The sequence below is a fragment of the Lichenostomus cassidix genome, chromosome 1, assembly GCF_008360975.1.
Source record: "Lichenostomus cassidix isolate B80296 chromosome 1, HeHo_3.0, whole genome shotgun sequence".
NCBI lineage: Eukaryota > Metazoa > Chordata > Aves > Passeriformes > Meliphagidae > Lichenostomus > Lichenostomus cassidix.
Window position 1 is genome coordinate 14,465,000 of NC_139479.1, and position 21,834 is coordinate 14,486,833.

Consider the following 21,834-nt stretch of genomic DNA (forward strand, 5'->3'; position numbering starts at 1 on the left):
TAAACCTAATAGATTTTAATAATTATGAAGTCAAAGACAAGCTCCTGTTGCCCAAATCAGTATCCCACATGTTGTGAAATAAATAGGTGTGATCCACGCTTCCTCAAGCCAGTTGACTAGGGCATATATATAAAATTAGGAAGATCCATTCCACTTGAAAAAATTGGATATCTTTGTATGGAAATTAGATTCTGAGCACCAGAAGGCAGTTATCAAAAATACCATTTACTTGGCTGCTGTAAGCTGGCCCAGTTCCTCCCCTGTGGCTTGGATCTTGAAATGAAAGCAATGCAGTTACTTCTCACACTGCTATGGTTCCAATCAGATATGTAGCCATGCTGATTATCTCCACGTAAATGTGCCTGGTTTTGATTGCCCTATTGCCCTAGGAAAATAATGCCCCAGTATGTTGGTTATTTCTGTTACTGCATTTGAAGCTGCTGTAGCATAGAAGCAATAGCATCCAAACGATCTCTGCTATCATTATGTGTAGTAGATGATAGCCTAGCACTGCTCACTGCAAAAGGGAATTTGTTCAGAAATTGACTGTAAAGTGCTATGAAAACATTCCTTTAGCAAAGTGACAATTTTCTTTTTAAAGGACTGTGTGCAGGCTCGCTCCAAATTAGCTACATTAAGGTAATCACAATATTCACCAAGTAAAAACAGTGTATGTTTTGTGTACAGATGCTCAAGGGCATCCTTTTGTGTTGAAATGGTGGCTACAGAACTAGTGACTGAAAGAATTCTTTTGTTGTGAGTGGCTTTTTTGATGTGGTTTTTTTGTGTTGGGTTGTTTTGGGGTTTTTTTGTTTTTGTTTTTTTTACACTGATGTTTATAAAGAAGGAGCAGATCTGCAAAGTTGACTGTGTTCCTTCATCTTGCTTTCAGTGATGTAGTGCAGTAATGTGAAGCTTTAATTGGCCTGTAAGCTGGGACTTTGCTGTGTGTGTTAGCTCCTTTTGCTCGCTGAACCAGTAATAAACTCCCTAAATTGTTCTGCTCACTCAGTTCTCACAGCTGACAAGGAGAGCATGCAATGCCTCCAGCCTGCCCACAAGGACCCTCAAGCCATTCCCCTCTCCTGATCCCATTTATCAGGGGGAAGTTTTTTTCCATCTTTACAAAGCTTTTGTACTCAAGCAAGCCTGTCGCCCTCAGTTTCTGAGCATTGCATTGAAGAGGCTGTGGTAGCCAAAGACTTACTTTGAAAAGTGGTGTATGGAGTGGAAATTATGGTTGTCTGTGTGGCATGACAGGTGTTGGTTTAGAAGGTGGCAAATAAGGTTTTAAAGCAGAGAGATTTGCGAACTCAGAAATAACTTTACAGAATTAAATGTCTTTACAGATGAGTATTGGTGCAGTGAAAAAGGGAAGAAATATTCCTTAAAGGGGGTTCAGAGACTGTCAAGTCAAAACAGCTTTAGCCAAGAATGAGAAAGTGAGATGATTTTCCAGTGTATCATAGTTATAAACTTACTTTATAAGTTTATAACTTATTTCTGAATAATAGTTTGAATTTGTAATTTTGAAATTATTATCAGTGATTTTTCTGTTGAAAGAAAGACACTGAACACTTTAGAAATACATATTGGACTTGCGGATTGTATAAGTAGAAACCAGCAATTCTTCTGCCCAAGGAGGCAATGAGCAACCTTGGCAAGATTCAATTGAAGTTAAGGTTATAGGTCTTGCACTAAAAAAAAATAAAAGTAATCTGTGCCTTTCCACCTCTTACGGAAAATGTAAACGACAAATGCAGATAGAGTTAGAATTCTGAGTAATGTTACAAGATAAGCCAACTTTAGTCATAATAAAAAGGATGCCTGTTACATCATCTGTGTATCCTTGAATCCTTTTAGATAAAAACATACTGATGTTGTTCTAGTTTGGGTCAGGTCATTGCAAGGATAGTCACATATGCCAAATACTTAGAGATTACTTCTGTATCCTGTTGGGCTGCGTGTTAAGTCTCAAGAACTAATCAGAAGTACTTTGTAAAACGAACATTCAGTCTTTGCTTTAAGGTAGTTTTGGTGTACTGACATTGCTTTCAAATTTTTTAAACCTCATTTTTATACTTTCCTTGTTCCTTAAGCCGTCAAATGTCAATGTACACACGTGAAGTGTAAGGCAAGACTTGCAGAAAACACTTCAAGTTAAATTTCACCTGTTCTTCTGATTGCCACATTCCCTTTAGCTGAACTGTTTCTGTTGGTCTTGCAGAGATGGTGTTAGTGTTCCCTTCTAATAGCTTTAACTCGTTCAGTTACAAGAGAACTTTACAGAAGAGTAATCAAGTTGGTATAGCAAATTAATGTTCTTTCAAGTATCCTCCTATATACCTTTTGATTAAGATGTGACTTGGAAGTTTAAAAATAGAGGCGTACATGTATTTTAGAATCAAATAGATTGATTTTATGGAAGTGTGATATAGACATATTGGTATGTAGTTTTTATATGGGAAGTCATGTAATCTAGAATTTTGAGGCATAAAATTCAACAGATGGTTTCTAAAAGCCCTGTATGATTGAGGATCAGTTTGGGTTTTAATTTTGTAGCTGAATAATAAACCCTCAGTGAAGTTTGAGTGATGGGGGGATCATAAGGAGTAATTATTGAACTTAGAGTAAGAACAGGTTTTCACTAGAGGATTTATATCCCATCTATAAGTTCTGGCTATTTTTATTGAATATTTTATTATTAAAATTGTACTGAAAGCTGTATATTGATATCTGGATACTGATTAATAACTGACATTTTTTAAAACTGACATTTTTTCATCAAGTATTTCTGGACTAATTTGGTTCAAAAAGAAAAATAGACTTATTTTCCCAGTCAGCTGAGTATAAGCCATGTTTCTGATTCTTGTCAAGGAGCACCTAGATAAAGTTCTGTAAAATGTAAGTTTTGAAATATTTGTATTTTAATGCTGTATATTTAATTTGTTTGCATTGATTTTCTGGTTTCTTCTGTTGGAAATCAGAGAGACTCTTAGTGTAAGGTATAGTGGAGAAAATTATGCTTACACCTCTCTTAAAATTGACAATAGTACCTAATAGAGTCAGCTCCTGTAAGGAAAGAAGTGCTCTTTTCTACTGTCATTTCAAGTCTGTCATGTCTTAACATGAAAAAGTGATGAAAAAAAGAGCGGTGTGCTTTCATCTTGTGTTACAACAATGCAAAAATATGATAATTCTGTGACTTATAATTAGCACAATTGCCTCAGATCATTTTGATGCTCCTGACTAGGCTACTGTCCTGCTTAAGTACTCCAGGACCACACTGCAGGTCTGTTCCTAGATTTTTAGTAGGAGATGATCACCCACCTCTTGTTTTCACCTTTTCATCTGTGCTGCAGCATGGTCTTCTGCTTACATCTTTCTTCTGCCCCACTGTGCAGCAGAAGGGACTTGTATTTATTTTTCTGTTCTTCCTTCTGGAGGCCAGGCATTTAACATGGAGAAGACAAGGCACAGGAGGACCTCATCAACATATTCCAGTACTTAAAGGATGGCTACAGAGAGGATGGAAACTCTGCCTTTACAAGTAGCCACGTGGAGAAAGCAAAAAGGAATGGTTCCAGGGGAGTCTGTACCTCTCCTGGTAAAAAAAATAAATATAGAAGAAATAATTTTTTTTATGGTGACAACAATAATCACTGTAACAACCTCCTGAGGGACAGGGTGGAGGCCCTGTCACTGGATGTTTTCAAGATGGGGTTGGACAGGATGTTAGATAAGCTCATCTGGTCTCCCTCTCCCATGAAAGGTTGGACCAGATGATCTTTTGAGGTCCTTTCCATCCTGGGTGGTGCTATGGTTGTATGAACCTACAATGCTGCCTCACCTTCAGAGCACAAACTCTAGAAAGCAAAAATAAAATTTCGTACTTGCAGTACCAAAACTGAAGTTTTGGAGTAAGACCTGATGTGTGATTCTTGTGAGAAAAGCCCATGTATGGTTTCTCTGTGAGGCCTGGAGCTGCTCTGGGTCAGGAGTGCCAACCTCATGGCTGGCAGGGTTGTGGCAAAGCCCATGGAAGTGTCCAAACCACCTTCCCCTGTGAATGGAGTGGTTGGGTGCCAGGGAGAGACCTTATGATCCTGAAAAATATGTCTGTTTTCTGACTGTGAGCTTCTCAAGCTTCCCAAAACAGTGAGTACTTGTGGGATATGTGGGTTTGCTTGCAGCTGGTGTGCTGGACTGTGCCAGCCACCTCTGACAGCAGAGTGCTGGTGGCACTGGCCCTGCCAAGCATGTCAGGTCAGCCTCTGCAATTCCTCAGGAGCTTCCTGGGGCAGTTTGTGAATCAGGGGAGATGGATGTGATGGTGGAGTGCAGGACAGTTGTGCTGAAAGCCCCAGGGGTGCAGGAGCAGTGTGCTGGATGTGGCAGGTGGCATCTTGTTTGAGGTGTAAGGTTTTGAGGGGAGGCAAGAGCTCGTGCAGATTTGTGCTGAGAAGTGGGAAGGGATGGGACATGCCAGAGAAGTGGCATGTATGCATTGGTAGGGCCTGAAGGCAGGGAGCTGGTTTTGGTGTAACTTGAATTATTTCAAGAAAGAAGGGGGAAGTTAGGCAGGGGACACCTTCATCTATTTTTTGTTCTCTCTTTCTTCATAAGAGAGGAAAACTACTTAGAATGAGGAGAAGCAACAGAACTCATCATACTGGTACTTTCTACAACCAAATTCTACAAAGGTGGAAACTGAATGATCCTAGTAACACTGAAGTGTCTTCTCAGAAACAATGTATATGTACTTGCATTTCTCAAGTGTATATAAGTACACGCTGTTTTCTTTGCTGAATAAAGTCTAAAAATAAACACAGGGTAACAGTCACCACCACTGAAGCTTAATGTGTGTATTGTTCTTTACACATTAAAATTCTTACCACGGCTATAACATGCTCAGTGCTGCCCATTTGGGCATTTCCCAGACTGCCTTGCACAAGGAGGTTGTGGCAATGGTTTTTCCATTGATATTTCAGATACCTTTCCTGCCCATAACACTGTTTCCAAGCCAGGATGCTCACCAGTTTTCAAGGTTAAATAAGCCTGCCATGAGATCTCCAATGAATAAACAAACACATGAGGTGTTTGAAAAGATAGATGTTCACACAGCACTACTATTTATCACTCTGCTTATAGAAAAATGTTCCCGTTTTCATGGGTTTTGTTTTTCAGTTTCTGTCCTCCCCCTTTGACCATATATATGTATGTGGGGAGAATCTTATTTATCTAGTCACACATAAATCTTTTTCTAAATCTTAATGTTTACTTTTCATGCTATGAATCAATCTAAAATGACTGAGACAAGTAAATGTAAGCACTAATCCAGTCTTTGGCTCTTCATATAACAGACAACATTTCCAACAGAACTCTGCCATCAGGAAAGGTAATCTTGAATGAATGATGTGCTCACTGTGTAAGGTATATATTTTTTTTGCCTAGAAAGACTATTTACAGAGTGCTATTCACTGATTCTTCTGTAGATGTTAGCTTTGTGTGAATCACAGTAATCGACCTATTAATTTTTCACAGAGTATGGAAAGTGCTTAGAAAAACCTGCATCCACTTCCAGTGAGAGGAAGAAAACTCAGGTGCCGATATCACTAGCTGGAGATGTCTTTTTCCAAAGTAATTTGGAATGCAACTGAATAGCCTCTATTCATATGCTTTTTATATTCCTGAGAGGAGGGAAACATATACGATCTCTTCAAATAGTGTTTAGGAATGTTGTCTTTGAGGTTATCGGGCTGTTTGCTTAAGTGGTTGTCAGAAAGATCCTTAAGAGCTGCTCTTCAAAACAGAGAAGGGAATCATTGTGGCTTGTCTACAGCAGTGGCAGTTATAGGCAAAACTCATGAGAGGTTGTACTTAGGTTTTTTATTCAAAATAAACCCTGCAGAATATTTTCTGAAAACAACTCTTAGTGCTGGCTGTGGTGTTGTCGTTGAAAAGAAAAATGATTTTGTTTCCCCACTGTTGTTTTTCTCAGCTGCACTGTGCAGGATATTGTCTCCCATCTGGCTAGATGTCTATGATATTAGTAATGAGAGTTGTTTGCAAAGCAGGCTGTTTCATTTTCACCTTGAATGCTTCCTATTTTCAAACTGAAACCTTTCTGATTACCTCCTGGGTCTACCTTTATCAATTTCAGAACTTGCTGTGCATGTTTGTATGGGATTGTCTCGTTTTGTTTTCATTATTAGGTGGATCTTTAACAGGCTTTGATAGGCCTATCACCTTGAACTTTTAGAGCTGTGCATTTTATTAGGCAAGCAGCCCTGATCTTTTAGCTGAACTGTCATGATGGATTACATAGGGTCGGAATCTGCCCTTCAGCAAGTGTGTGTTCAAGGCACCCTTCAGCCTAAGTCTTGCTTTTTAAGGTGGCAGAATAAAAATACTTCTATTTTGTCACTCAAAACCTGATGACTCATGTTGATATCCCAGCCTTTAGTTGGGGGAAATGTTTATGAGCAATATGTCCAAAAAATTAGGAAGAAGGTGGGAGTTTAACACACAGCGAAGCAGAGGAACCCAAAACATAGCTGTGTAAGTTTAACATTTTCTTTCCCCTGAAATTGTTTTTATCTGATTGCTTCTCCCTCATTAAGCAGGAATGGCTGCTGGTTTCTTGGGATATGCATTATGGAGCAGAATAACTTTTCCTTCCCTTCTGTTAGCAGCTGGTGGCCCCTGTGCAGTGAGCAAATGGATGGTTTGCTGGCTTCTGCTTATTTGTGCAGCAGCAGCCATTTCTATGTGCTAAAATTGTTTCATTTATGGACATCTTTTATGTATAAAGTATTTGACCCAGCATGGTCATAGGCGTGGGTAGTGGGCATGTGTTGCTTATTAAGATAGAAATAGAAGAATATAATAATACCAGTTTTCAACACTTTAATTTTCTGTCAGAAGTACTTGACACTTGATAATCCTCTGTTAAAAGGAAAAAAAAAGAGAGAAGTAAATATCACTATGCAGAGCTTGTTTTGTTTTAAACCAATTCACATAACAGTTAGACTTGACAAGACATTAGTGTTTAAAAATACCTGAAACCTGGTACATACTTGCTATTGACATAACTATCATTTTACTCAGTTGTTACCTAGTGGACAGACTAGTAGGGTATCACCCTATCACCTTTTTTTTGTTTGTTTTTAATTTTTTTAATTGTTGTTGTTTTATGTGTTGTAAAGTCCTCCTGTTTTATGTCAGCTAGTGATTCATGGAAGTGAGAAGTGGAAAAGAGAGTGCAGCTTTCAGTGAAAGGGATGGGAAATAAAAAGGAGCCTGGGAAAAATTAAGTGGTTACTGGTCCTGTGCTTTTACTGGGCTGCTCAGGGATGGTGTGCAGCCTGTGCTTTCTGTGTGCAGGGAAGGAGGTCCTGGGCTGTGAGTAACAGAGGTGTGGAGCTGAGCACTTCTATGGTTCTCTCAGGTGAAACAAAGGAGTAATTCAGAGTTGTGTGTCGGGAATAGTGCAGCACAGTTTCTGTACTCTCTCCCCAGCATTGCAGGGTGTGCATAGCAGTCCTGTGGTAGTTGGGTGGCCAGCTGGATCCCTGGATCCAGCTGGGCTGAGCAGGAGTTGGGCTGGAGATGGGGCTATCAGCAGCTTAGCCCAGAGGTACAGCCAGCCTACAACCTCAGTTTGGATCTGTTCATGTGGCATTGGCCCCTTCTCTGTGCCAGAGGTGTCTTTGAGGGAGTGGTGTCCTGTGTGAAGACCCTCTTAATAAAAGAGTTCATGTGGAGGGCAGATGGATGGAAGGTAGTTTCAGTGTTTACCCAAAACTCTCATGCTGCCCAGTAGATCTGTTACTGTGTGGGTGCTCAGGGTGCTTGGACTTTGGGGTTTATGGGGACTCCTGAGATCTTGGTTTTTGGGTTTTGTATTGCTTGCAAATTTCTTTCGATTAACCCCTTCTGTTGTCCAGTGTCTGTGCAGTTTGTAAACAGTATAAATCCATAATTAAGGGATTTCCAAGTAATTTTGAATACCACTAGCAGCTATCAGTTGTAATTTAGTTTAGATTGCATAATTCATGGGAAATTTTTTCAGTCACTCATATGAAACTTACCTGCTACAGCCCAGTAATTTTTGAGGTAGAACATAGCAATAGGACATGTTTATATGTACAGAATCCTAAATAACTATCGCAAACAGCAAAAAAAAAAAAGTGATGAAAAGACAGTCTAGCTTGAATAAAATTGGTAGATTGCTGGAAGATAAAATTAGTCCATTGATGATTGTATTGTATTTCCATAATTGTGTTGCTCCCTTGCACCAGTTTATGCCTGAGGTATAGCTGAGAAGATATTTTTTAAATAAAAGCTTCTTTAGTTTTGTAGGATCCAGAATAGGAATTGTTTTTAAAAATTGAAGAGGTTCCTGGCATAAGGAAGGTCTTGTATGTGTCTCTACTCTGTAGCTGTAATGTCAGTTCTGGCAGCCCAAGAGATGAACAATCTCATGAGAAAACACAGTGAGAAATTAAGGGCAAAGATAAGGAGTAAATGGTAAATAGATACTCAGACATTGATTAGCTGTACAGTAAGATTTAATGGTGCAAATGTCAAGAACTAAAGTACTGTATAAAACTAGAATCTTCTTACTGGTTTTGTGACATGAAAATAAAAATAATCAAATAGGAAAGAATATAGTTTTGGGATTTAGTGTTGCCATTGGGGCAGGGAATGGTGATGAGACAGGTTACTACAAGAATTAAACCAGGATTATTTTGCTGTTTTTTGGTCCAAAGTTTTAAGCTTTTGACTGTAAATTCCTACATTTTGGTGCCAAATAAAGCTACGTTTGTTTTATTTGCACAATCAGTCAGGTTAAATTTTCTACCAGTAATTGTTTTATTAAAACCACAACTGCAACATATCAGAAAAGGAGCAGAGGGAGGAAAAAAGAATAAGAAAATTAAGAAGTAAATTTTAAATAGAAAACAGCAGCTAACCACATACAGGCTAATTGTAGACTTATAAAATCTGAACACACATTAGAAGAAATTAAGCCAACTGGCCTCTATCTTCCAAAATGTGTAATTATGTTGTGTTACAAGTAGATAATTTAATTGCTAAATCATCATTCAAGTGTTTTCAAAATGAATTAGAACAAAGTGTTGCCTGCCAAGCGTATGCGACCTTCAATTCCTCGCATTTATCGTGCATTTATCTCTATTGAAGAGCTTTCTTTTGATCCCCACGTACTCATCCACACCACGTGTTACTAGACAATGTCGTAGCATTAAATAAATCTGTGTGCCAAGAAAGAGTCAGACTGTGTGATTAGATTTGGTGGATTCAGTGTGGCATCTCACACAGGAGGAAGTTGAGTGGCAATTTAGCAATCATCAGCCTTAATATATTTATGCTACTGTTCACTTGTGCAAATAATTATCTTTGTTTCCTTTTAGAGCTTTTAGCTAAGTTTTGATAAACTACAAGCACTCAGTTTCTCATTTTGCCTTTTATAAATAACCCAAAAGACATTACCACTGAAATTATTCTGCCATTATTGTTGGTCAGTTTATCTTGGCAGTTTAACATTGTGACACTGGATTAAGCTTCTTTTACAGTTCTCACTTGATATGTTGTCTCTGCCTTTAAGCCTGCCAATTTAAATGTCAGGCAGTTAATTAGATGCTCTGAATATCGGTATAGCATAACATCATATGTCATTTTCCTGAAATATTTAAACTATGTGTTTAAATGTGTCTTTTGACTAATCTATGTTCTCTCTCTTTTTTTGTTGTTGCCTTTCTTCTAGCTGAGTTTTTCAGAAAATATGTAGAAGATAGAGATTTTTCTCTGAACGATTAGGTTATTAAGAAACATAATGCACAGGTTTCTTTATTTACTCTTTCTAGAAATGTCCATGTTTTATTTTCTTGAGTTCTTGTGTGTTTTATTTTTACCCAAGGCCATCCTGTTGTGAGTATCTGGGGCCTTGAAGATAGAAGCCTTTATTGATGCAGGGCATCATATACTTAATATACTGTATTTCTTGAGGCATGCAAATTAATAAGGAATTTGATGCAGGTTTTAAGTGTTTTGCTACAATTTCAAGAACTCAGTTGCCTGTATTTCTTAAAGAAACGAAATGTAGAGGATCACACCTATTTGTCTGTCCATCCTTCCTTCTTCTCACCAATAATTAGCTCTTGAAGCCATCAGTCAACTTCTACCAAATTTGGCAGTAATGACAGGCTAAGGGTGCTGCGTTCCTGTAAAGATGATAAAACCAGGTGATGCCACAGCACATGGTAAAAGCTCACTCCTATATTGCATGGCCTAAAATTCACTACTTTCAGGAGGGAGTTGTTTATGAATGACCCTGACCTCCCAGAGCGCTTCAACAGAGAATCTGGTGTCAAGGCACAGCCCTGTAAGAAATGAGGTTCTTCAGTGCCCCGTTGAGGTTTTTTTTGAAGCCACTTAATTGAAGAATTTAAACAATGAGAAAAATAAGATTCTGTGGGGCAGATTTCTATCTCTGCCCTTACATATGAACGAGAATAGAAATTTGCTTTGTCAAATGCTGCAAAATCATGTGCAAGAGTATACAGAGGCAGAAGGAATAAACTAATAAAAAAATTTTGCCTTTGAACCAAACAGCTTTTCTCATACTGTGGTGAAAGACCCATACAAGCCTCTTAATAGTAGTCTGTAATTTTGGACAAATATAAACCACATTTTTATTTCTTAAAACATTTTAGATCAGTTTCTGCTTGTTTTGTGCCCAGAAAGTATCTGGACATTGATGTTGAATTACTGACTCTAGCACTTAAATGCCAGCCTTGGACTTTGTTCTGAACCAAGTCCTTTTCTCCAGATGATTGAAGCATCAACAGAAATACTCCAAGAAATGTAATTCTATAAGTACCTGTATTTTCTTAAAGAAATAATGTCCTGGGCCAGTGTCTCTGGTCTCTGAAATGAAGTCAGGTAACAGTGGAAAGAAAACACAGTGCCTACAGAGTGCATGTGTATGTGCAAGGGCCTGTTTGTGCCTAAAGACTCTAAACTGCCCCTGCCATGGGAATCCCAGCTGAGTCCCTGTCCTGAGGCCCTGGTGCCTGCAGTGCTCTTGGACAGGACTTCCCCTGAGCCAGACTTGTCACAGCAGGCAGACTTGTCACAGCTGTGAAAACTGCACGTTGTTGACTGTAATATTAACTGCATCTCTTGGCTTGCTCTCTGTGGGCCATGAAGGTCACAAAAGAGGGTAGGAGACACCAGTGCAAACCGGAGTTTCCCTTCATCCTGTGTAGTTTTGCCGCACATCACTTCAAAAGTTTAGTTGAACTTTGACAGCAAATACTGAGTACAGGATCTGATCTCTGTGCTAAGCACTCCTTACTGCAAAGCTTAGTGACCCACTATGTTTTAATTGGCCTCTTTGTGTTGGCCTAAGTGTGCTGTCAGTCCTGGATTCAGTGTATGTTTTCATCTTAGCATATCATTTAAGCACTTTGCATACCGCTTTGTCACTTTATATTCTGATTTATCCTTTAATTTTATAGATTTTTGTAAGTCTTTATTAAAGCTCCAAATTCTTACCCTGAAAAAACCCAGCCTTCTTCTTTTTGAGACTTTAAAAATGAATGGATGCATAATCCACTCATCTCTCTTGTATAGAGAAGTTTGGGTTTGGTGAATTATCTGTATTCTGTAGGTTAAGAGCTCCATGAATAATGTGATTTGTGTTATGAGTTTGCATAAACAACTAATACAATTTGTAAGTGGAACTCCGTGAATAATCCTATGAGAAATTACAGATTAAACAAAGATTTATCTTTTGCAGTGGTAAAAAGGCAGACTTAATATTTTTTACATTTTTTAAGATATTGAATCTCCAAATAAATTCCAGTTAAGAACATTGGTTCACATAACTCTTTCAAGGGATGCAGAAATGATCAGACTTATTTGTGCGTCAGTCCATCTCCATATTCCCTTGCCCTTGGAAAGTAATCTTCCTAAGTACTAACCTAATAGATCCAAGGTCTTCTGAACCCATAAAATGCAAACATTGTCAGAATGGAGCAGGATTTAGACAAAGGGAGTAGAACCCAACATGTCTCAGTTCTTACTGTTCCCTCACTGACCTGGACTCCTTCAGCAGGCTGCACTAGCCCCATGCATAAATGAGGCTGCCTGGGTCACTGTTAAGGCAGTATCCACTTTGGGGTATTTCCTCAACTTCTAGAAGCTCTGAGTAATTCAGACTCCTTAATATATTTCAAGGGTAAGAGTTGAATTAGGTTCTTTTTTTGGAGCCTTGTCCTTCAGGTGGCTTGACTGGTTTCTAACAGAGGTAGTTAACACTTTCCATGCACAGTGGCCAATATTAAACAGTTAGACCAAGAGCAGTCGTTGTAAATAATTGTACAGAGATGCATACATTACGTACAAAAGGATGTATGTAAATGTAATATTTCTGTTCTCTGTCTGGGGCAGTGAGGTTGCCAGCACTTGGTCAGGTCTCAGCTGTGTCTTATAGATGGACTATGCATGCACTGAAAGCTTCATTCTTGGAATTCCGTGAGAGGCAGAAGCTCACAGCTAAAGGACAGGTAGAAAAGTAAGCAGAGGTCCCAACAAGAACATGTCAGGCTCTTGATGGAAGATCTAGAATGGTTAGATTCTCAGATGAGACTTACTGCATAAATGCCAGATGGAAAAGTTTGTGTTCTGGATTTAAAAGGGTATTTGGATCCCACCACTAAATGATATGCTTTATTAAGAATTATATGTAGGGGCCAAGACTGAGGTATGCAATGGAAGCCCCTTGGGAGGAACTGTATGAAATACACTTTAATGAATTGACCATAAACATAGTTAAAACTTTATGTCCATACATAATATTATGAACATTGTTGGTGTAGTACCTCTACTGAAATTCAAGAAAAAAGGTTAAAGACAAACATTTAGTTGTTAAAGCTTTTCTTCCCTATGAGGACTTGAAGTGCATGTTCCTAGAATAAATTGTTTTGATTTGGATAGTCAATGGGTGTTCTGAAATAAATAACTGGGAAATATAATCAGTGGGAAGCAGAGCAGAAGCAACATTTTAGCTGTTCCTCCTAAACAACGCAGTCCACAGAGGATGAAGTTCGCTTGATCATGTGGGCTGTGGATTAATCAGCTTTGCTTCTTTTTATTTTGGAAGCTTTTGCCAAATTACAGGGAAAATAGGCCTTCTACATCTGATGCTGGTTGCTGCTTCTATTTGGAATAAGACACTGTTTCAGCAATGTACAAGCTGAGAGTAGAGCAAAGTGGAGGTTATTTACGTTAGTCCTTGATAGCTGCATATCATGTTAGTCATCAACACTTTTTTATGATAGATATATAGAAATGGAAAATTGCAAATGAATTATTCTTTTGTTAAATGCTTTATATTTACTTTGTTCACCACAAGGAACAGAACAGAAACATCCTGAAACTTTCTCCAAATCTTCAGTCATGGAGGACAGAATGTAGTGGTAAATGAAGGTAATGTTAAAAACCTAATTTTACTATCTAGGGAAAAAGAAATTTAGAACTGCTGTGGTAATAAAGGACATGCGGGCAACACCTCACACTTCCATAAGCATTGTTGGGAGCTGAGTGTGTTCTCTTTGTTCTCTAATTGTACCTTTGCTGCAACTTAGAGCAAATCCCAAAGCACCAGTGTATCTTTTGCAGTTTCTATTAAATTAGACTTGAAATGAAAACAAAGCTAGTAAAAGGAATCTGCAAAAGTATCCCTGTACATACACGTGCAGTGATAAGTTTAAGGCAGGATATATAGAGACTGCCAGGGCTTTCTCCAAAATGTTGTCCTGTGACCCTTGAGTTAGCTGAAATGAGAGATTTGCAGCTGCTAAGAACTGGTGCTGTGAGAAGGAGCTCTGGCAGCGCAATAATGGCCTTCAGCAGTGCACTTCAGGGCTTGAGCTGGGCAGCTTGACATGCTCCAGGTAACTGCCACAGTGGGAAGATCATTCCAGCTTCTCCCTTTGCCATGGATCAAAGTTTTATGCTGGGTGCTGGTGTGGGGGCTGTGGGGGTGTCTGGCCTGCGGGAGGAGGCAGGACAGCCACCACTGCAGAGGGGAAGGTGACTTGGGTCATGTAGCCAGTGACACCAAAGAGCCTGAGCACGGAGACAGGAGCTCAGCCCAGTGTGCTCCAACTCACCTGGGTGCTCACATCAGGGAAGCTTTGTTTGCTACAGATAGTATTTGCAAATACTGGCACCTGCACCCCTACTTAAATTTGCAGCACAGGGTGTAGCTGCAAAGGTTTGATCCAATGTTCAGCAGGGAAATAACCTGCAGGGAAATGAACTGTGGGGCACCCCAGCTGCAGGTCAGCTCCTCACCTCAGGCTTCCACTGAAGCTCTTCCTACCTGCATATGGGAAAGCAGCTCAGTGCTCCCTTTGCTTTTGCTGTCTTTATGCACTTCAGCTATCACCTGAGAGTGCAACACAGCAGTGACAGTTGTAAAACCACCAAAGCATAAGATCCCTATTCAGTGCCATACACCAGAAAAGCCAATTACCTTGAACAGGCAGGGGGGTTTAATGTGCATTTTGGGATTACAAGCTAGCTGGAGGTGGGAGAAATGGATACTTACAGTTCCCATCTGGTCTGCTCATGCTAAAAATATCTGAATTTCTCAGATGCTGGTTTTTCACTAAGCTCTGGTTATCTAATACCTAATAATCAATATATAACATCAGCAGATGTTGATACACAGATGTGTGTTGTCTATATTGTCAGTTCAGAAACAATTAGGCATTGAATTGTGCTAGGCTACACTATACACATAAATAGAGCTATAAATGTTCATGTGTGTTAAATCTGGAGGAAAGACACTGCCAAGCACTGGTTAAGCCTCCGGACTCCTTTTTGCCTGAGAGAGTACAGAAGCACGTAAATAAAACATAAGTGTAGAATGCATGTTGGCCACAGTGCTGCTGACTGTATCTATGGACTAGGGAGCCAAAACTTCTTTTCTAGTTCATTTTGGTAACAAAATTTGTTAGCAATAAATGGAATTTCTCTCATTTTGATATGTATGTTCCTAAAATGAGGCTGTTCAGGTTGAATTTACTGTGATGGAGAAACAAATTTATCTGATCCTAAAAGGTTTCCCTTAGATAATTTAGGCAAAATAACTGTGACTTGAGGGTTATTGTCTTACAGTAAGGCTTTTTCTTGCAAAAGTCGAAGTAAAGTGAACCAGACAAGTAGTGTCTACAGTATTTATAGCTACTCTCCTTTCAAAAAAATGCATTTTCTATTGAATATGCATGAATGGTGCATGAGTGATAGGATCTTTATTTCAGATTTGGGTGGGGTAAGTGTGGGCTTCCTGATCCTAACAAGGTATTTCCATATTTTCTCTTTTAACAAAGTAGTTCTGCTGAAGTCAGTGAAACTAGTCTGTGCATGTTTATCAATGCAAAAATTGTAAATACAAGTTGGGACTATTGCTAATTCAGGAGATATCCAGTGAGTGAACAAAGGAAGAGAAGCATTTCAGAGTATTTCAGTAATGGAAAAAATTGTTTATTTGAAATGTTTTTAGCTTTGGGTTCTGGGGTTTGCTTGTTGTTTTATTATAAAATTTCCGACTAGTGCCACCTTGGCAAACCCTAGAAGTTTCCAAACGTTAATTGTGAAATAGAAGCAGTATTTTTTTTTAATCCATTCCAGAATGCACATTGTTTCCCTTTGGAAAATTGCTGGACAGGCTATAGAAGGGAAAATCCTACCTACAGATGCCAAATGGGTCTGGGGTCTAGTGGTGTCTGAAAAATACAGATATAATTGTTCGTGTGTGTTAAATCTGCGAAATACACTGCCAAGCACTGGTTAAGCCTCTGGACTCCTTTCTGCCTGAGAGGTTAGGGAAGCACATGAATAAAATATCAGTGTAGGACACTTTGACACAATGCTGCTGTTTGGTATGGGCTGTCTAGCGGAGACCTGTTCAGTAAACTAAATAAATTATAACACTAGATTAATTATCTAGTGTTTTCGTGAGTAAAAATATTCTGCTGATGTATCTCACCATTCTCTGAGTGCTCTTGAGGTGCATCTGCTGTGTCTGCCTGATACTGGAGTCTCCTTGGGGTAGTGTTAGGGCTGCATGCACATTTGTACACAATCCTGTAGTACTGATTAGATGTCTGTGGGCTCATGCAAAACTGAGATGATCTGCCACTTGTATTTTAGCAACTTTTTCCTCCCCATGCAGTAATTAAGATATTCCTGTTAATATATACGATCACAAAATTATGTACGTATGCTCTATGTATCATTTCAAGGTTATTCTGCCGGCATTTTGGAGCAATTTCACCCAAAACTTAACTAAACATACCAGTAGGATATTTTTTGCTACTGCAGTCTTTGTGTAGGTATAGTTTACAGCTGAAGTTCTTGATTCAAATGGATAATTTGAAAATCCAGGGTGATTTTCAGGAGCATAAGGCAGGTGTCCTAGTTGTTTAACCAGAGCATGCAGTCCCTGACAGCTTCTGTGTTCTATCTGCCAGGCCACCTCTCAGACAATTAGCCTGGGGTTCTGAAATGTCACTGTGTTTGGCAACTGTTTGTCTTTAATGACTTCATCCACTTAACATCTTTATAACAACAGATAGCCATCCTGGTATTTTAATTAGACATAATGGAAAATGCTCCTTTTTCTTTTCTGGTTCTGTTTGAAATCCAGCCTGGCAAACATAAAAATAAGTAGCTGAAACTGGAAAAATTCTGATTCTTTGTATTAAGATTTTTGAATGCAACTGAATAAAGAGCTTTTTTTAATTGAACAAAATGTAGAAAAAGACAATTATCAAAAAGAATTACAATCTACTTAATCGTACTGAACGTACCTAAAAAGCCTTTGTGGTGTTTGCATGTTGCTGCTACCTGAAAGCCTCTCAGCTATATAATAATTAAAACTTAGGAAAAGTGCCTTTTGACAGTTGAAAAATAAATATCCATGTACAGTTGTGAAGTTTTGTAACTGTTTTTCCCCTCAGAGTGTAGTTGATAGCTGAAAACTTGAACATTGCTTTATTCAGTAGTACCCAGAGGGAAGTGGTGACAGGTGGAAAAAGTCTATTCATTATCATCTCAGAAAGCAGTCTTAAGGGAGAGAAAGCAGGTTTTCAGGGAGCAAAACTTCGATTTTATAGATGATTATATTCTTTGAAACAACAGAGTTTTCCAGCTGAACAGTGGGTGTAAGTCAATGGTGTCTCAGGCCTGTCTAGTCCCAGGCAAGGCTGCCCATTGGCAGAGCTGCATCCAAACCAGGAATTTCACTAATGCAGCAGCGCCAATGTAGATGAGACACATGCAAAGGTCTAAAAGTGCTGGACGATGTCCAGAATGAACAAAGGTCTAAATGTGTTCAATGTGGTCATGCAGGGTGGCCAAAGGTCTCGGTGTGTGGAACACTTATGTAGAGCTTGTCTCAGATGCCCAGCTGACTTTTGTTGTGTCAGGATGCCTGACAAGGGCTTCAATATCTGCTATGTATAAATATATTGTGAAACTAAATGCCATGGGTTGTTAGAGAGAACAGAAGGGGGTGTTCCACAACAAAGTAGAAAAAAAATAAAACTGAATAGAGACCTTACCAGCTGACAATTACTCAGGTGTGAATTTCAGGAGAGGAGATGCCCAAGGAGCCTGTTGGTCCTTTTGAAATGTAGTCTCAGCTTCCAATAACCTGATTGTCCTGCTTGAGTACTTGTTTTCTCACCAGAAACAGGATATGGATTTCAAAAGACAGAGCTTGCCTTGTGTCTCATCAGGAGAGGACAGCCTTCCTCTGTCTTGAGCAACCACCAAGAGGCTTTCACAAGCAGTATGTGGAGCAGAACAGTGTGTGTGGACGTGTTTTGGCACTGTTCCATCAGTCTGAATAGGCTTACCTTACCCATAAAAAAGGGTGGAAGCAGTGATTAACATGTTGGTTTTTACTTCTGTTAGTATTTATTTTCAAGTAATGTGAAAGTGCAGAAGGAATCCTGCAGCATTAGCTGTTACAGTATTGCTGCAGGTTTGCTGCTGACAATTGAACTGGTTTTACAGTGTGGTCTTTTTCTTTAGAAACGCTCATTGTAACAAAGTCCCAGAGGAACAGCTGGCCCTCCTCAATCACAGAATGAGGCACAATCTCAAGGAATTAGCCCAGTGCCTAAGTGCATGCCTTTGGGAGGGGGATGCTGGGGAAAGGGGGCTTTTGGGGAGGGCTGGAAGATAAAGTAAGAAGTAGCAGCAGATCGTGTGTGTGCATGAGCTTTTAAGTGTACTCTTAAGAGTAAAATCTGGTATTTTTAAAGCAGTTTCCTTATTCCTCTGCAAGTCTGGGAATAAAGGTTTATTAGAGAATTTTCTTCCAGTATCCCTTTGTATTCATTACTCTGGTTGGCAGAAGAACAGCTACTCTGCATTTACCTCCTGACTCTTAAACATGTTGTTAGCTGTTACGTGCCCCTCTAAGTGAGGGATCAGAGGCTTAGCTGTAAATATGAGGAAGGCTCAGGATAAAGCTGCGTACACAGACTTAACCCGAGGTCATTCAGATCAGTGAGAGCGATTTTGCTGCGGGGTTTTGTTGTTCATTCAGACCTTGTCGTGCCCTCTGCTGGCAGTTCCCTGTCACGGGACAGGGATGCTTACACCATTCCCGGGATAGATTCACCTGTGCCGGCTTGCTGCTTGCAGTTTGCTTTGCCAAACGGAATTTGAATTCCTGTCATTAGTGAAGCTTCTTGCCACAGGTAACTGCTGTGCCCATTGCGTTTATAATGTGTCTTATATGAGGATGTGTGAAATACAGTAGTTTGGCTTTTGAAAATCATCCCAAGGCACAAGCTATCACCCAGGGATCAGTTATTCTGTCCTTCAAAACTATATTTACTTTCTGAAGGCAAGCAAGTTTCTGATTTTTGGCAGGCATGCTGATTTGCAAAGTCAAGTACTTGAGTTAAGAAATGCCATTATTGAGGGTGCCTGTGCTATTTTAATGCTACTCTTGCCATCTTGTGTTTGATGCCTGTATGTATTGGAATGCAATTTTCCTCCACTGTTTTGTTGTTTGCTTTTTTTTTTTTTTGCATGTTGGTCTATTGCATATGTAATAAGCAATAATTCCATGTGTGTGTAGTTTCACCTGTGATGTAGCCAAGTCTGGAGTGCTGTTCTCCAGAAAGGATTTGGGTCTACTTTTCAGTTTCAGAAAGAAATGAAACAAGAAGTACTAATAACTTTGAACTTGTTTCTACTCTTATACACTGAATGAATAAGCAAAGGGACCTAAAGGGGAAAAAATGTGATACAAATGTAAGAGCAGGCAAAATAAAGATTGTACAGACTGTTTCAATTTGGATATATTTTCGTTTCATAAGTATGTGACATTACAGGCTTGATCATCTGTTAGTATTTTCTGAATGGGGTTGAGATATTCAAACGCTTTAGAAAGCCAACCTGAAAAATTGTGCATCAGCTTTGGATAGCAATGGCAGTTGTGAACAAGGTTTTTAGATCCACTTCTACCAGTTGTGTTCATGAAGCAATCAAGTAGAGATGAGTTAGCTGTAATTTTATTGATAGGCATAATGGGATGTATTTTTGCTCATGGTTTTCAGAGGTAGTTACTGTAGGCAGGAGAGTGAAGAGAATCAGTGCAGGATTTTGTGAACATAGTCCATGGATGTGAACTCTTATGCTGTTCCTCTCCTATCCCTCCTGTTTATGCCCATTCTAGTTTCTGTACTTTAGGTTTCACCTCTCAATCTGAGTTACATCCTTTGCCACAGAAGACTTGAATTTGTGCCTCTGCTTGTTTCTTTCCCTTTCTCTGGACTCCTTGTTCCCAAGCTCAGTCTTCCGTCTTTGGGCTCTTGATCCAAACTGAACTTCACGTCCTCCTGCTGCTTCTAGCCTGAGTTGTAGGTTTTGTGTTGGTTTGACTTTAAGACCACTGAAAAACTTTCCATTGGAGCTGTAACACACTTATTCTGCCAACAGGGTTCACCTTCTTGGCTGCTATTGCAGGCCCCTTCGAAGCAGTTACAAACCTTTGCTGTGCTGCCACCTCTTGTCTCCTTTGTTCTTGTCAAATCTGAAAATAAATGTCAGTCAGGATAGCAAACAAGTGGACTAGTATGGAAGTAGGACGAGTGTTCAGTAATAAGTGAATAAATATGTATTTGACCCACAAATTTAGTTGTAATTAACCAGCTGGGAGCTATAATCCCAATTTTCCAGGGGTCTGGCTGCCTTCAGGTAGTCACAGTCTGTGTGTGCTGAGGAGGATTAGAGATGATCTTTGAAGATGCTGCTTGGGGAAAAAGCAAACTGTCATTGTCAATGGGGGACAGCTGAGTCCTGCCTTTTTCACCAGTCACCAGGGGCCATCGAGGCTGGCTTTCAGCCTTCCTACTGAACAGTGCTGTGCATTAATAAATGCTGTGCATTTAATTTTCCTATGCAGAATCCTTGCTCCCACAGACAGGATGCCTTTGGAAAGGAACCTGCAAGTGTGACTTTTCAGGAAGCTAGTCGGGATTACAGTCAGTGTAATTTTTCCATTCATATTTATCTGATAAAATTAACAATTGCAGTTCTCAGAGCAAAAGGAAGGGGACTTAATTATAATTCAGTAACTCGGTAGGGAGCCTGATAATGATTGGAAAGGATTTAAACTGTGCTGTGAGATGCCGTGCCTGTTTGCACTACAGCACTGCTCAGACCCCAGGAGATCCTGAGAAGAGAGGGAAAGGAGGGCATTGGAGGCCCTGTCAGCTTTTTTAAGATGATACCATCCTCTGGATGGTCTGTCAAGGCACTGGTTGGTGGCCTTACCCCTGCTGTTGCAGAAGGTCCATCTAATCCACCTGGTGCTTGTTCCAGGGCATGCAGGCAGGTGACCCCAAGGCACCTGGTGTGTCACACTCTGCCTTCCTGCCTCCCCAAATTGGGCTTTCCAACTGCTCATGCTGTGCAAAGAGCTGGGGCGTCTGGATCCAGGTACGAAACACCCTTAGGCAACCTCCTCCCAAACAAGTATCCTTCTAGATACCAACTCCAGGAGGAAACAAAGTGTTTCCTGCCTGGAAAAGAGGGCAGGAGGGCTGCTGCCTCCATAGCCTCATCCAGCAATAATTGCTGGTTGTTGAAATGAGCTGGTGCTGAGTGAGCAAGGAAACTGGGGGGCTGTAGTAAGCCATAAATATGAAAACTGGGACTCCACGTAGCTGCTTACTGCTTTTCTGAGCTGCCTTTTTCTTTCTAGCCAAACAACTTGAAATGAGCTTATTAACAAAGACAAATGCATGTTAATTGCATCCTTACAGTTTTTCTCAAGGAAGTTTCAAGTTTTGAAGCAAGTACTAACAGCATGCTTGTTTGCTCTGAGGAGTCAGGCATCTAAACTTAGGAACTGTGCTTGGAGTTCAGCAGTAGGTGGGAGACTGTGCTCAAGAGATACCCAAATCCCAGCTCCTTAACCCACCTGCATACAAGAGCAAAATTGGTTTTGTTACTGGAATTGTTACATGTAGCAGTTCTGGTTTCTTTTTGATGGATTTTTAAAATTTCTTTTGGATGATTCTTTGGTTTTGCTAACAGATTTTTAAGACTCATCTTTTACCTTCCCTCTCTCTTCAGCTATTGATGGATTTCTAAAATCTGATGAAAGACAACGACTGGCAAAGGAAAGAAGAGAAGAAAGGGAGAAATACCTTGGTAAGTTGGCAGGAGGTGCATGCATTATTTATGTGTATGTTTTAATAGGCTTAA

The 21,834-nt window shown here is 39.7% G+C and overlaps 1 protein-coding gene across 1 annotated transcript in view; it reads left to right on the top strand.

Moving 5' to 3' along the window:
- The window catches only part of MAP7D2 (MAP7 domain containing 2), an 81,587-nt gene that overhangs the window by 23,646 nt on the left and 36,107 nt on the right, over positions 1–21,834 (top strand). Inside the window, exon 2 of the mRNA XM_085050927.1 lies at positions 21,703–21,780. Coding sequence (XP_084907053.1) covers positions 21,703–21,780 — 78 coding nt within the window. The remainder of the gene's footprint in view (positions 1–21,702; positions 21,781–21,834) is intronic.